The sequence below is a fragment of the Bradysia coprophila genome (assembly GCF_014529535.1).
Source record: "Bradysia coprophila strain Holo2 chromosome X unlocalized genomic scaffold, BU_Bcop_v1 contig_130, whole genome shotgun sequence".
Taxonomy (NCBI): Eukaryota; Metazoa; Arthropoda; class Insecta; order Diptera; family Sciaridae; genus Bradysia; species Bradysia coprophila.
Genome location: NW_023503296.1, coordinates 1,962,533 through 1,980,263, shown reverse-complemented (window position 1 = coordinate 1,980,263; position 17,731 = coordinate 1,962,533). Strand labels below are relative to the sequence as shown.

General features: G+C 35.3%; 1 protein-coding gene across 3 annotated transcripts in view; it reads right to left on the bottom strand.

Annotated features, from left to right (window-relative positions):
- LOC119067912 (cadherin-99C) overlaps positions 1-17,731 on the bottom strand; it is a 99,062-nt gene that overhangs the window by 1,448 nt on the left and 79,883 nt on the right. For all 3 annotated transcript variants that reach the window (XM_037171210.1, XM_037171211.1, XM_037171212.1), the window contains exons 7-12: positions 15,755-15,820; positions 4,473-4,570; positions 2,784-4,413; positions 628-2,713; positions 256-493; positions 4-189 (exon numbers count right to left, since the gene is read on the bottom strand). In XM_037171210.1, the coding sequence (XP_037027105.1) occupies positions 4-189; positions 256-493; positions 628-2,713; positions 2,784-4,413; positions 4,473-4,570; positions 15,755-15,820 (4,304 nt within the window). The remainder of the gene's footprint in view (positions 1-3; positions 190-255; positions 494-627; positions 2,714-2,783; positions 4,414-4,472; positions 4,571-15,754; positions 15,821-17,731) is intronic.

Below are 17,731 nucleotides of genomic sequence, written 5' to 3'. Positions count from 1 at the left end.
TACCGTTGTTGAAACAGTGGATTCGTAATGGGAACATCGGAAAACCGGTTGTTACGTCCCAATGTGCTGGTGGACAAATCGTTCTGCGCTGAATTCCTCTGGAATACATTTCCGTTCCGTCCCAATGTGTTGAACGTATTATTCTGAGACATCTGCAAATTGTTTCTACCTAATGTGTCTTGGTTGTAACTGAAACGATAGTTTTGTCTCGGTTAATTTCTCTCTGTTCCGATCAGTAACAATCGATAAACCTACCCGTTCTGATAGTTATTTCTATCCGCTTTTATTCTACCTAACGTTAATGTTCCAGGAAGTGTACCGGTACTTCCGATGGCCAATGGATTAGCATTGTTTCGATTCATTTCTAATGTGCGATTGAAGGTGTTCTGACGATTGTTGTTGTGCGTTAAATTAACATTGTTGTTGTTATTGTTGCGACGAAGGGTGGTTATGACTGCAGTAGTTGCTTCCGAATTCGATGGACTTATTTGACCTGCAAAAATGTTATTTTAATGAAAACGTTTCGTTTAGCATGGAACGAACGGGTTTGTGGTAAATTTACTTCCCAAGCTAAGGAAGGAAATTCCAATGCACAAGAGAGGCACTGATGAACAATACTTCACTTACCATTTTCCTTGTGAGTGATATAGCTCACATTGTCCAAGCTGAAGGCATGATTTTTCGCACTGAAATCGATTTGCAAATCATCATTTTCGTCGTTCGGAACAGCCATAGCTAAAACTTGTGTCTCATACTCTTTTAGCGTACTGGCCGTATCACCATTTTGCGATCCAACAATAACCGGATCGTATCGGGTCGGACTCGATGGAGCTGAATACTGGCGCATACGTTGCTTGAAATTCTTGTACTTTGACCATGACAGGCAGATGTAAATAATGCCAATCGTTCCAAGAACTAGTATAATGACGGCGATCGCGATGAGCGTGTAAGGGAAAATTGCATCATCATTTATGGCAATTGCAGCTTTCACTTTGTGGACCGCTTCTCTAGCTACGACCGGTGCATAGATTCCTTGTGCTGTGGCCCGTGCTATACCCGATGCCTCAAAGTTGATTTCGGACTGAGCGGCTGGCTCGAGAATTTTGGACATAACTACCGATGCATTGCGGGGAAGGATTTTCTCCGATTTTGGATCGATGATATAAAACCACACATCGGTTGCACTAGCATTTTCAGTAATTGTTCCGTTATCGTTTAGATACTTCCGATTACTAGTGCGTTCAATGCCGGTAATATAACCATTTGATTTATCGGATATCAGCTCTTCCAACTCTCTGTAATGCTTCCGAATCTCTTTCGGCGTGGAATCGGAAAATACTAACGACATTCGATTAATGTCGGCTATTAAGTTAACAACGACACGAGCCCGTGTTCGGTGCGAATTGTCGTTCGTGCCATTGTTATCGAAAGCTTCCACCATGAAGCGCAGTGGAAGGTCACGTACATCTTTCAAACTTTTCTGCGTCTTCAATATCCCCGAATCTTCAACGATAGCAAAGTAATTGCTTGGCAATTTATCGCTCGAAATATCATTACTGTCTTCGTCGTAGATTCGATACTTTATCATGCCATACTTTCCTGAATCTCGATCTTCGGCTTTTATTTGTAGGACTGGGGTATCCAATTCAGCATCCGAACTGATTACCGCATAATAGGTGTTCATTCGTCCTTGGGCTTGCCGATCGAACACGAATTTCGGTTCGTTGTCGTTTTCGTCTTGGACGATAATCTTAACTTTGGCCGAACTCTTGTGAGGATTCACAAAATATTTGCTCGACACTAGTCGTACCTCCAAGTCATACGAAGTTTTCGTTTCGTAATCTAAGCTACTGGCCAAGGTGATACCACAAGCGTGATCTTCCAAGGTAATTCTAAACATTCCGTCGCTGTTGCCTTTGAGAATTTCGCATTTGAAGCCTGGATTAATCTTGGACGCTTTCTTTGAGTTTATTATTTGAATCAGCTTAATGGTAGCATTGATTCCAGTCGTTTCCGGTACACTTGTTGTGTAACTATCATCGCTAAATGCCAATCCAACCATTTCTGGATTTCGTATCACCCCATTGTCGACAGATGCTTCCATCATATCGGCATTGGGATCAGTGAGTAGATGCCTGACAAAAACAGGTAACGTAGCCACAGAGCTAAGTTGAGGTTCGCCCAAATCATACGCTCTAATGTCGACTTGATATTCGGTGTCCTCTTCCTTTCGAAGTTCATCTCGTATTCTAACATCGCCGCTGTCTGGGTCAACTTGGAAATATTTCAATGATTTTCCTCTGCCGACCATTTCGTATCGCACAACATTACCAGGTGACGAACCATCACCATCAACTGCCCGCATCGAACCAACAAATGCACCGATTGGCTGATCGTCGCTGACCGTAACCGGTTCAGGTACGGATACGAACACCGGCGGAATATCATTTCGATCTTCAACTTCCACTACGATCTTTATGTAGTCACCGACTTCATTGCCTTTGTTCTCCAGAGTGCCGATAATTAATTCGTGCTCCTTTTCCTTCTCAAAATCTAGTCCACGAATTGTTTTGACTTGGCCAGTTTTTGCGTCCACTTTAAACAGATCACCGGGACCTCTTTTCAACGTGTATGTGATTTCCTTTACTGTATCTGGATCGTGAGCTCTCACTGTCGCCAGTAAATAATCGGGAACGTTTTCAGGCAAAGATGTCTGTAAAACGAATAAGAATATTTGAATAAAGGTGACACGACATTACCAGCAACGTCGTCCGATCACTTACCTCAATTATCGATTCCGTGAACATTGGCACCTCATCAGGAATGTCTTTCACATGTACAGTAACACTTGCTGTTCCTAGTCTAGCATCAGGTGCGCCGTCCTTAGCAGTTACAACAAATTTATATTCCGTTTGCGTTTCGTAGTCCAACTGAGTCTTGGTTCTGATTTCTCCAGATCTTCCGTCAATTTTGAACGGAATGTCGACTGGAATCGAATATGTTATCTCGGCATTCACTCCGTCATCGGCGTCTGTTGCATGAACGGTTCCCACAAAAGCGTCAGCCTTTCCCTCATCAATTGAAAACACATACGGTAGTGAGCTTTCATCGAATTCTGGATTTTTATCATTGATGTCCGTCACTTTAATATTTACAGTAGCACTACTAGCTAGACCACCACTATCTTCCGCTCTGATAATCAGTTGGTAACGTGTAAGATCTTCCCTATCCAATTTTCGTATTACACTTATCACACCCGTGTCTTGGCCGACAGCAAATTGTCTCAGATCATTACCCGACGTGATAATATATCTCACTGGATCGTCTTCAGGATCCTCTGCTTTCACAACAGCCACAGTGGAATTGATTTCAGCTCCTTCGCTAACCTGCACTTCGTACACTGGCTTAACGAATTTCGGCGGTTTTGTGTTCGGACCAGGACTAACAGTAACTTCGACAATGGCTTGAGATGAAAGTCCACCGATATCCGATGCTTGTACGGTTATACTAAACTGTTCTCCGGCACTCATTTTTCCTCTTGTTTCAATTTCACCAGTCTTTGTGTCGATAGTAAACTTATTGGCTCCGTTGTTGGATACATGAAAGATGGAGTAAGCAGGAATGGCATTTTCGCCAGCATCATTGTCGGTTGCCGTTACTTTCGTAACAAACCTGCGACCATCACCAGCCGGAATTGTGATCGGTGAAACCATCGGTAACTTCGGTGCATTATCGTTGACATCCTTCAAGATGACAGTCATACTAAGTGGAGCGCTAGCAGCATTACTAACAGCTTCTCGTGCGACAACTTGGAACCGATAAATCCCAGGACTTGGCGCATCTCGATCCAATCCTTCTTCATTCACCAACAACATTCCGTCTTTAGATACGGTAAATGATGGCGTGGTCAGCTCGAATATATATTCCGGTTTTGGGTCGTTTTCTGTCAAATCAGCGTCCGTAGCCATTAACACAATTGGATTGTTTTTCGAATCGTACACTTTCGTTCCAACGGGAGAATTTTCATCCACATACCCTTCGATTTCTGAAGCCACAATGACCGGTGGATTAGCGTCAACTGGTTTAATTGTGATCGTTAATTTAGCTGTGGTGAATCGTTTCGATTCCGATATCTCTTCAGCTTTCACAATAATGTCGAATTGTTTGGCCACGGTTGTATCCACCGGTTTGATTTGTTTCAAGACTCCGGTTTGCGCATCGATTTCAAAGAATGAATTGTAGTTGTTCGGAACTCCGCTCAGGAATGTGTATTGAATTGGCGAACTAATTGTGTCGAGATCAACAGCCTGTATACGTTCTGGATGTACGGATAAAACACCTTGTAGTGATCCGGATGGAACAGAAGCGGAGTACTCGGGATTAATACAGGCTCCGTCGAGCAAGTTGCAACCCCTGAAATTAAAGTTGGTGTTAGATGATTGAAATCAGAGAAATATCTTAGTTCATCGAACCTATAAATGAATGACGGGTCTAAGTCATCTGAATCGGCAATATCTACGGTAAGTGTTGTTGTAGCGGATAAACGTTCTGAGGAATTTCTGGCTCGATCCTGAAAATGAGATACAAAAATGTTATAGAAACCATTGCTGAAGGTTAGATTAAAAAAACAATAATTGAACTGACTGGGCAGATTAAAATTTTTCCTAAAATTTCAATGAATTTTCATTGATAACGCACCGTTTCAAGTAGCCTGACTTCAGCTTAATGCAACAAACATCTCAAGTATATTCGAAACAGAGCTAAATGAATGGCATTTCATTTTTCTATCAATTCGCTAATGTAATATATCTGTTTCTGTGTTTAACAATTCATTTAATATTGATGCAGTCAGATAAAGCTCTTACGATGTGTGTTACATCAATAATTTGGTTAGTTAAGAAAATGGTCTTCAAACAAGCTCTAAATGTTAGAAATGCTTCTGCGGCAAGTCCGCAGTGGATTGAGATAAGCCTTCAACTTCATAGTTAGATGAAGTTTTATTCAGCAAAGATTACGAACGAACGAACGAACGATTACGAACTAAAAACACTGAATGTGTTCGATATGCAGAGTCATATCTCCTTTATCATTCATCCTTATTTCGCCATTAAAGTGAAAAACAGTAATGAAACTACGGTCTAATTAAATCAACACTTTAGTGTTAATACACGTAATTGACATTTGTAACGAGAATAGAAACGTTATCAGACATGTTCCCAGTAAATAGTGACCTAAAGGAAACGATTCTTTTCGCTCAATTTCCTGATAACTGTTTAGTGGCAAGAATTTAACTTCTTTTCGCTTGGCTATGCCAATGGTCTTACTGACCATCGTTTATCATTTCAGAAATTAAGCGTAATTGAGACTTAACAATTTACGCAACCATTACACCAACAAATCAATCCCATACCTACAGCCTACCCAATAATTTTCATGTAATAAAGCTCACACACGTAGCGGTTGTGGGGTATAATCATTTTTATAATATCCGGCTGCAAAATAAAAGAGAGCTTAACACCCTAATGTCCAACTACAGGTTACACAAATTGGCATTCGAAAACAATAAAATATTGGTATGTGCTGGTTCCACTTTATATATAATTTGTGAGGCAATAAGACAATAAAGTCTGCAGTTAAACGAAAAATTTATGAAATTATGTTTATTTACAATGTTATTTCAGAGCTATCATCGAGTGTAATTCTTTATTTGCAATGGTTCATTTTTTGCATATTAAAATCTATATAACACATTGCAATGAACATTTTTATTTAAAATATTTTTTTTGTAATTTTTTATTTTCGTGAACCTTTAAAGCTCGTAAAATCTGCCCACACATCGTATCGTTTTATGTCTCATAAAAGTAGTTTAATTTATTCAAGAAAATTGTAGCTTAATCATAACCAATTTCGTCTTATGATATAATATTATTTCCCTCTGATTATGTATGCATGAAAACGTGTACAATGGTCTTTGCAATCAGAGTCGGTTAACGCTTAAACCCAAATCGCCTATAACTAAATAATAAAAAGATTTCCATTTAATATTCACCTTATATGTGGAAGAATTTATTCTTATATATGTGTTCCTCTGTGTTCTGTTAATAACTATTGCAATAGACGTTGTAAAACATTCAATTTAAACCAACTAACAGTCCATCCTGCGTGGCAAAGGTAAAGGATATCATATAATTTATGGTTCATTTCGCTTCAATAATACAGTGCAATGGCAATAAGAAGTGGAAAAAACATTATCTTCATAAAATTGGATAAAACAAGACACTAGAGGCATTTAGCACAGATTCCGATAACAAACTGAATTTTCCTGATATTTTCGTGTAACAAGTTGCAAAAATTCATCGTCACACAACACATGAACAACCATTTTATAATATGGAAAACATTCGGCTTGTCAGTGATTTTAACATTTTGAAATTAAAATTGCATGCGACAAGCGAACAAAACCAAAACCACATATCGAAGTCAAGTTTGCCAAAACTCGACATTTTACACCGTTTCGCGCATATATCAGTGACATTTTTCCACGTCTTGGGAATTAGTTTTGCGATGTTCTGTGTGGGCACGAAATAGATTAAAATCATTTTGCAAATTTTGTCGTACATAATTTCGTTTCGAGTGTGCAATAAAATTATGCTGGGTGTGTGTGTGCGTGTAATGAAAACAATTATGAAAATATTTTCTAATTTAAATTTAATTTTTTGAATCGTAGCCGGGATTGTAATGTATTGCTGGCATTCAAATTCAAATGGCTGTCCGCATTTATCAACTTTTATCAATGTTATTATAGTGAAATTGCATCAGGCAGACACTTACTTATGTTCGAATTCATTTAATTAAATTTCTGATTAAGCATTGATTGTGAGACGTGACAACAACGCTTCGAGAAGTTTCTAATCGGACACTACAGTAGTCCTTTAAGAAGTAGCTAAAGTATTTTTGGCAAAAATCCGAACTACTTCAGCGGGTCACGAAAGAACATTATGTACGTTCTTTAAAGTCTTGTAAAAAATTTCTGAGGATTTAAGTGAAATCGTTGGTTAGAAAAGTATATTGTCGTTCAAAAGATTAGAATCTATTTAGAGCTTTGGAAAACAGATGACATTGGATGTTGGAACTAAATATGCTCAGAATAAAAGTTGAGTTCCTAGTTTTATATAAAAAATTAATCGATCACAGATGGTATTCAGCCTGCAACAATGATCAAAAAAAAATGTAAAATGCAACCCAGAAACAATTTTATATTTGGTTCGACCAATTGTTGCTTGAGAAATCGAAGAAAATCTTTTTACGTAAAAAGAAAGACCATAATTTAGCACACAATTTTGCTCTAAAAAGATAATCGAAAAATACGGTAACCGATCACAGAGCACGCACATTGAAATCAAGTCATGCAATATTTCCCGAAGTCAAAATATATAACAGAAAGTGTATTAAGCAAATGCCACCATCCTTAATAAGATATCGTTCGCCAAAGATATATATGTTAATACTAAAGGCGCGCAAAATTCTTCACGTTAAAAATTTAAAATTGCGATAATCCAAATAGATTAAAATTCGCTTTTTTTATATAAATTTAAATAAATAAATAAAAAAAATAATTTTAAAATTACACTTAACTAATAATATCTTGCAGGTATTTGCAAAGATTGAACTGTACACGGCGATTGAATATTAATTTTACATGTTTAGTATTTGCACAGCAATTTATGTAATTTTAAATTGATTGTAAATGCCTGAGCGGTGTTTAATATTACGGAGTGTGGTGTTTCCATCGACGAAAGTTCTAAGAGTGAATATAGAAGTAAAGTTTCCTAAAATTACACACGCTCGATACTTTACTTGGCTATCGTTGCCTAAGTACTCATTTCGAAAAGGTTAGACTCATTACGGTAAAAACAGAAAACAAACGAAACAAAGGAAAACAGTTGTGCATAGGAAAGCAATTTTCAAATGTGGGTAAACTCAATAAAAGAAAACGGTGCAATTATTGATGAGTGAATGATATAGTTCGTCGAGACATGTAGCCAATTAATACAAAAATGCTGAATGAATCTAATCATGAGTATACTGTCTAGGACAAAAGGGTAAAATCTTATTTTAGTTCCTCATTCTTTCGAGATTCTAATACCAACAAATGACAAGATCAACCCTTGGAAAATAATGACAAAAACCGAAAGAAATTATTTAAAAGTCTTATAGTTTCAGATAGGAAGCAGATAAGGTAAATAAAGGAAAATGAAGTGGTAATTAGAGTAATTTAACTTAAATGTTGGCAATCGACTTCTGGGTAAATAAAAGAAAATGGTAATACATCAGACACGATTTCATCTACCTATTCCCCTGGTACATACTTGGATGCAGTGTATTATTGTTATTTTGACCATAGTGATTGATTTCTACCAGTTTTTCGATTGATTGACTGTTTCTTCTGATTCCGACACAAAAGTTGTGTAAACTTTATCAAATGATAACTGCAATAGATTTCCAGCCAGAGACAGCTAATCATTTGTTATAGACAGCAATAACAAAAATAAGCGAATTCTTCCGACTAATGTGATCTTTTATAGTGAAGTGTGTGTCAGAAAACGAATGAATTAAAAGGCTTTGTATCAATACTTTGAACAAAAGCAGTAACAGATTCGATAATTAAATGGAATTACGTTTGTCGGTCCTAAAGGATTTCGGTAATTATTCTTCTACTCAAGACAAGGATTAATTTTTTGAGACCCAATTCTGAACGATTTGTGTAGACATCAATGGTTGATTGAATGTATCGAATCGTGAATAAGAAGTATTCATCCGTAATTTAGATTTTTTTTCTCAGTCGCTGTCGGAATGTGTTTTTTGTTCTCGTACGCATCACGATTTTCTTTCCAATGTTCTCACATTGAAAGTTTTCAGAATGCATTCTACTTGAACATTATTAATCATATCATCGGATTGTTTTTACTTTTACGACCGCAATGAAATAAAGATGTTTTAAATGTAGAAATTTAAGCATTTCAAGAAAGCTCTAGATTCGAAACAAAAACATTATTTTGTAACCATCATATCTAGAGTCAAATTGCAATTAATTATAAATTATGGTTTGAAAAAAAAAAACAGATTGCTTCTTCGGTGTTATGAAACTAACAATAACTCCAGCAGTGTTTGTAATTATGATTTCATTGTTTATTTTTAGTTCGGAGTGTTTACCTTTTAAAAGTAGATTTGCAAGCATTATAAGTACTCTCTGACCTATATGAAAATTAAATATATGTAACACGAAACAATGCGCAGCTAATTTTAATTTCACTTTACATGTTATTTGCCATTTCACAAAGCTATATGAAAAATTGAATGAAATTAATTAGACTTTTATCTGATGGATTTTCTCACTGTGGTCGCATGCATCGAACTATGTTATTTATTATATTGTTATGCACCGTAAATGCTTTACAAAAGTATCTTCATACTTTATTTACAATTTCTGAGTGGCACGGCATACCCGAGTGTAAGTCATAGTTAGTAAGTAATCGAACTATTTCTAAATATTCTAACGTTTAAAAATACGATTAGGATTAGCGGCCTGCGCCTTAGCTTCAAATAGGCCTGTTGGGCGTATTCAGTGGGTCTGTATTTCTAATCAAAGAAGATTAAGCATTTTCGGCTTGAAATATAGTCTATATAAATGCTTCTATGCATAGATAATAGAAGGAGCTGCTTAGCTTAGTCCGAGGCTTAGTCATGATGATGGCTTATCGACATATCTCATTAGCATCAACAATTTCCACCTTATTATGGTCAGAATCGGGCAGAATTGTTTTCACCGGAGATCGAACCCGGGATCACTGGCGTTAGATTACAACGCACTACTGATTGCGCAAAAGTTAGATTGAAATGAGATCTCACAGAAAACAAAATTTAGAAATTTTAAGAATTATTGTGAAATTGTTGAAAAATTTAGAAATTAAATTCCTCAAAATAGGCCCTTTAGTAAGAAATTACAATTAATTCTCAAATCGTCTATGTAAACAGAAAGCTTAGTCAATCATACGCGGCAAATTTATTACTCGACGATAGTCATAGTTTACGACAGATGTGCAATACTGTCTGTAAGTTGATTTGTAACATCTACCACGAATTAGGGAATTTATTGTAATTTTTTCTGTTTTCCAACATTTCTAGAATTTTAAAGTTCTCAGTAGACTTGAGAACCAATAAACGAAATACAATAATCAACGCAGTCGTTTCACTCGGGTCAACCGTGCTCTTAGAAGCTTAGTACAAACGCCTGGCCGTAGTTTTTTTTTTTTTTTCATTTTTCGCAGTAGTTTTTGGCCAGGTTGATGACCGTTGTGATTTCGGCAAGTATATATAGGATTTTGCTATTTGCACCAAAGTATCGCAAGTATTCTTGGAATTATTTCAATTATATGAATACATTGATAGAAACGTTGCCCATGTTGCTACTAAACGCTATCAATTTTCTGGTCGGAGACGCATAAAAACATTTAAATTAAACAAATTGAGGTTTTACGTTCCAAAAAAACAGACGAATATACTTCTGAGTCGATCACGAAAGCAGTGGCATCCAAATTTACTAGTGGCGCCTGCACGAACGTAGAAGAAAATGTCAGGTGATAAAATGTATCCACACTGCATCGTTTAAATTTGGGTGCCTTCGTGGGTGACTTAAGATGTTCTTTTCAACTCATAGACAATGTTAGCTTCTAGTCGATGGCGCCATTGATTTCGTATTATGTTCGGATTTCGGAAATTGATTATATTACCATCTCTTAGGTACTCTCTGACCTGTATGAAAATTATGAAAATATATGTAACACGAAACAAATGCGCAGCTAATTTCACTTACAATTCATTTGCCATTTCACAAAACTCTATGAAAAATTGAATGAAATTAATTACAATTTTATCTGATGGATTTTCACACTGTGGTCGCATGCATCGATCTATTCAATATTTTATTTATTCATTTTATTTATTGTTATACAACGCAAATGCTGTACTAAAAATTCTCTTCATATTCCATTTACAATTTATAAATATTTGCATTAGGGCCCTCTCTCTGCAATAAAACGGCTTTGTTGTCTGAATCATGCAATGCAGTTATTAAATTATGGGCTGGGACATGACACGGCTGTTATTACCTTTCGTACTTTCGTTTTCATTTGCTTTAGGGTCAAATCAGAACAATTTATTCCGTTCAGCTCTTGATAATTTTATTTTTTAAATGCTGATGGAGATCGATTGCAGTAAAAAAAAACGGAGATTTTCTTTTTTGTTGCTTACAATACATTTAAACGAAGCTGTAGACAAAGGAATTATAATTTTAATTTGGACTGTGTGTGATGAACATCAATATTTCACCAAAATGGTGAACAGTAATCAATGTCTGCTTAATTCATCATATTCGTTATGTGACGGTAGTCGTTTCATTCTGCGTTGGTTATTATTTTTGAAAATACTTTTTTGACATCTTTTATTCCGAACTCGATAACATTTCGTTAAACTTATACTCATTGATCTCAATATAAGAACTTAATTTTGTAGTAATAAAATGAACTCGATTCCAAGAGAAATCTCGGACCTTAGTTGCATTTCTTCTAGACAGCTATATAATACGCATCATCTAAGGTTATATATGACTAAAGGAAAGTTGAAGTATGTCCTAACTAAAGACTAAGAAATTAACTGCTATCTTAGACATCGATCACTTCGGGTGCTATCAACTTCTAGTCAAAATCTAACTTGACAAAAATACAAAATTGTTGTCAAATTGGATTGTTTGTGATGAACGAAGTGTCCCACTGACTCATAAGTTGAAATCTAGTTCTAGGTTCTCCGAATCGATCACGAAGGCAGTGGCAACAACATTTTACAGTACCTTCTCCCTCAACTTACTTCTCGTTTCGTGTACAAAAATTTTAAATGGAAAAATCTACTGGATTCAAATTTTGGTGCCAGTACCCTTCATGAGCCTCTTAACCTGTTCTTCTACCGAAGGACAGATCTATGCATGATCGATGTCTTCCCATTAGTATTAAATGGTGCTTATGACAAATTATCGAATGATTGTAATAGTAGGTTACAGTGCACCCTGCGAAAATGATTCATTAAATGGGGGAACAATTTTGAGATACGAGCAACTCACAAGTGTGTGTTCAAGCGCCAAGGTTTGAAAACTGTTATTTTGACAAGGGTAGAGTTTGCATATCCGAGCCGAAGGCGAGGTATGTAACTACCCGCGTCAAAATAACAGTTTTCAAACCGAGGCGCTTAAACACACACGCGTGAGTTGCGAGTTTCAAAATTGTTCCACCATGTAATGAACCATTGCAGCAGGGTGCACTGTATTCTATTTTATTGCTTGCCCATGCGAAAATTGATTCTTACATATCAATTTCTATAAATAGCAACAAAAGCTGATTTAAAAACAACTATATCTGTAGACAAAATCAACAAAACAAATAGAAATTTTTTCGGCACTATAAAACCAGTACACAGCCGAAATCGGCTCATACTTCTTCATAAAATATCCCGAAAATATTGGTATTGGTACAGCAGTACCAACCGTACCGAAAGTGATCGAAGTGATCACACCATAGCAGGTGCCATGTTGTCATTGAATTGTTATTCCGTACCATGATAATACATTCTAAGCAATGATTTTGTTGTTTTTGTTATTTAGACGAAAAATTTTGCAGTGAAGTGAAATGAATTGTGTCTAAAATTAATCAATGTGTAAAGTGTTTTCGAATTTAAGTGAAAAATACGCAACTAAAAGTGCTTGCTATGTGTGTTCATAACAAACATTGAAATTATTGCTAGAACAAAGATGGGTGACGCTTTCAGTTTTGTGATTTTTCTTTTTATGAATTGAAATTCTTTTGCCACACTGAACTCTCGCCACTGCAAAATAATTGTCCAAAAACACAAAACATCAATAATTATTCCCGTTTTCATGTTAAAAAGCATAAAATATTTCAGATGACGCATTCACCTTCATATGGCTGGACCCGACGAAAACTGATTTTACATGAATGACTCGAGAACCCTGCGAAAATAGAGATTCCCTGACGAAAGTGTCACGCAAATATCCCTCAGAGAATCGACCATTTTCGTGGGGGGCAAATTGATATGTATGAATCAATTTTCGCATGTGGCAAGCAATAATCACTTTTCAACAAATTTTTTGATTGGCCAAACGGCGACTGGAAGCAATTTACACCATACAGAACTAAAAAAACTTTACTTCCACTTTAGCTGCTTTTTTTCAAAAATAAAATAAAATTATGTTAATGTATCCCGATATGCCCATGCTATGGCAGCTTGTGTGAGCGTTCCGAACCGAATTGAACATTCACATAAAAAAAGCAATTTTCCACATTAAATTACATATTTCTTGTTATTACAGTCAATTATGACATCTGCATCACTGGCTGTAATGTGGTCAATTTAACTAAAATGGTTTCGACTTGGGCTATGTATACATTTTTCATCTTACATTTTTTTCCCCGCATTTTACATGGTAAATACAATTTGAAAACGATAATCATATTACTGTAATTGATGCAGCGTTTTTTTCGTTTATAAAAAAATATGTAAATTTTGAAAATTGATTTTTAATTGAAAAATAAAAAACTTAATAGCAAAAATAAAAGATTAAATTGACTTGTTTATTCGAAAAAATTTAAAAAAAAGCCAACAAAACCAGAACGTACTTTCTCGCATATATTCACAGACTAAGGTAACCTCGAAATAAAAAAGAAGGTAAAAAAAGATATTCATCGATACCCAACCATTTATTAATCAGATTCATAAACCATTATGGACAACATCATTCATTCATAAATTTAAATTGAATTTACGATCGAGCATTAAATGACAAGACAACCGTTTGTCGTTTAGATTTGCTATACAAACGCAATGTATGCCAATATGGATGCTTCTGGATGTATTAAGAAGAAAAATACGAAAGAAAAAAATAAATAAAAATAAAATGAATAATACAACGTTCAAGAATAAATGAATTTTAAAGTGCTTTTGACACTGAAGAGACGGGATATTATACATTCGCATATAGTGAATATGTTCTCGACTAAAAGAAATACAAGTACGGCGAAGATTATTTAGTTTAACAAATTGTTGAAAGTAAATTGTCTTGATTTTAAGTTAAATCCGATTACAGATTCTTGGCTTTTTATTTATATCCGCGCTACTCTATACTTAAATGCAAAACAAATAACGAACGAAAAAAAAAACCGTTCGAACACTGCGAAATGATACGGTCAAATTGATTAATTAGCCTTTCGTTTAGGACTTCACGAACTCATAAATATTGTAATCGATTTCAACGAACACTGAGTGTTTGTCCGAGGTCTCGTAAACAAAATGTTCAAAATGATCAGTTATCACTGCAGGGTGTCCTGCTTGTCTGAAGCGGCCGAATATTTTTCTTCGGAAAAGTAATCCCATTTCATATTCCAGTTGAAAACAAAATGAACTAGCCAGAGGCGCATCCTGCTTATGGAACTGTGTGGATGTTTCTTTAAAAATTACGATTTCAATTGATTTAAATGTGACTGAAGAACACTGTGTGCCAGGAAATATCTATAAATTTCGAAAGTTGAGCACAAATTCAGGACAACTAACGAAAAACGTTAGATTTCGTGTTCAAGTGAATTATCCTAGTTCACTAGTTCTAATTCAGTTAATACATTGACTCAGTACACCGGTCAGTCTAAATGTGACATCGTATGGAAAAGAACGTTTTCTAATAAATTCTCTTATATTTTGTACTCTTTGTGTTCATCTATCGCTCCTAGAATTACGAGAAATCCAACAAAAAAAAATGTGTGGGATGGAGGGTCGAAAAATCATGGAAAAACGCAAAAGACGACTGAAGAATGTTCCCTCATATATAAGGGATCATTCATTAAATATGTGACGCGTGATATTTTTGAAAAATGCCGATTTTAGCGTGAGATCAACGCACTGCTCTTAGCATGAACACTACTTTGACAAATGTCCAATTTGGAGGCATTTGTGATGAGAGCTACCGCTTAAGAATGATTGTATTGCAAGTCATCTATATTTACGAAAGAAACGCAGTGCTTACTGTGACTTCGTCAGCCTCCAATCATTTCTTATGTTCATGCTAGGAGCAGTGCGTTGGTGATTGTGGACCACAAGGTGCATTATAAATGACTCCTAACATCAAAACTCTCCAAGCTTCGACATTCTAAATTGTTGTGCATGTAAACGTTGAATCTGAACGCTTAGCAAGCTTTCTGTTTAAACTTGAGTGGCAGGATAAGATCCTTAAAGGACCGACATTGTTTTACAATGTCGATCCCATTATTTCTATAAAATACCTTTTCTGACATTTGTGGGTTATTGAAACGTTTATTGTTTCCTTTCTTCAGATATAAACCGATATACGTTGATGATCTGTTGCTGTGGGTGGTTGGCAATGTTTATTTTAAAAATTTCCAATCTACAACTCAAGATACATCGCCGTTCTTATGAAATAATTTTTTTTATTCGTTTTCGTAATTATTTATCAATGGGGTGTGTGTTTAAAGGAGTACCTGAACAATCAATCCTGTATTCAAAGGCCTTATACTCAATAAAAGAAATATTTCAAAAAGATAAAATCATTATCCAATTGTAAAGCTATAAAATCGCATCCGAACTAATCAAATAAAGAAGAAAAAAAATTCAATGAACTTACCGATGCAACTATCGTTAGATAATACCGTTGAATGCGTTCGTAATCCAATGTTTTTACAACTGTGACCTATAATAAAAATTAAATAATTTCTTTAATCTCTCCTTCATGCTAGTAAATGCGAACGTTTAACAAAACTTTAATCATATCAAAATCTGTCAATTGAATGTGCAATTATTACATAATTATGTCTGTCGTCGTTGTTCGCTGTATCTCATAAATAATTTTACATTTTCACATACAATTTTTTTTTATCTTTCTTTCTTCTTCTCCACAATCACCGTGTGTCTACCCAGGTGATAGACGATAGATGTTAACATTATCATTTATGAGCAATGAGCACACTAACAGTTATGAGTGGTATTTTTTTCATCCGCACAAGATATAAATCGGCTGAGCTGTGTTAGAGGAAATTGACTCTCTTGTGGCACTCGCACATTCGAATTGTTTACATTTTTAATGGAACAGAAAGAGTTATGTAGTATTCGAGCTAACGTTACATTAATTTGAAACGTTATTCCTGATTGTCCGAAATGTCAAAATGAAATAAATGCATCCTGTCATCTTATTTCTGATGGTCATCAGGGAGTTATTAAATAATTTCTCGAGAAAGTGGATATTATACGAATGAATGTGCTTGACGTTTGTTGTTTCATTTTGCTTGAAATTATTAATTCACATTAAATGTGTTTTGTTATGCATTGAATATCGTCAATTTATGCGATTCAAAATGCAGACAATTTTGGCAGATTGATGGTAGATGTAAAAATGCTGACGGTTTCTAAATTTATATTTCCAGTTCCATAAGTTGTTGTGGACGCGAGAAGCAATTTTTAATGATTATGGTTTGCAAACTCGTTTGTAAATATCAAAATGTAACAGTTTTACGAAAATGTAGCCAAAATTTCCATTTCATCTGATTCGAGGGGTTTTGTGTAAGATTTAGATAAATTCCTGTTCTCAACAGGTACCACTATATTTCAAACGAGCACTTGCATATGGATTTAGAAAACGTATATGGTGAGCTACAACTTTGGCAGCTATGGTAGGTTACATGGAGACAAAATTACCGGTTACAAGTGAGAAATAAGATCTAATTTGGATGGTCCCATAGATTCAAATCAACAAACAGATCAACATCAAATCAGCCGATATATCAGTCATATGTCCTTTTAGAAACAGCTAAGTCGTCTGATGTAAATGTGAGCTTTTTTACACTTCAACGAAATTGAGGAACAGATTTAATGATAGCAAGGTCTTAGCCGTTAATTTGGATGTAAATTTAGTCTTTGGCGATTAAAATTCAAAACGATATGAATTTACTTTTATTGAATAAGCAGTGCAGTCATCACATACCAAAAGCGCCTTGTTATCAACCTCTTCGAGAATTTCTTATTTTTACTAATATACTTTCTTCCACGCGTTGCGTATGAGAAGCAAGATATCATATGTGGAACATACCAATGATTGATAACACGGAGCACCTTGAGGTGTGGATGACTGTAGAAAAATTATATGGTATTTAATTTTAATCAATTTCGGAAATTTTCAGATCAAATAGGAACGTTCGGAAGTATCTATAAGGCTCTCGGCACTGTGCTTATTTTAGGAAATTTGAAAATACTAAAATTTACCAGAAACTACTTAAAATTTAAAACAAAATATTTCGGAGTAAATTACAGCAATTTTGGTACAGTTGGTAGGTTCATTTAAAAAAAAAACAGATTTGACATTTTTTAAGAGTTTTAAAAGTCATCGGTCCCAGTCAATTAAGTGTTTCCAGTCAACGATATTTTTGCTCAAAATTTGAATATGTCTTAGCGAATTCAAATTTCACAACAAAATATCGTAGATTTGAAAGCCCATTGACCGTGAGCATCGACAACTTCTAGAACCCCGATAATTTTGAAACTGAGTTTTCTAAAGATAAACATACTCTTGGAAACTTTCGTTGGTACCATATGCAGACATTTTTGTTTC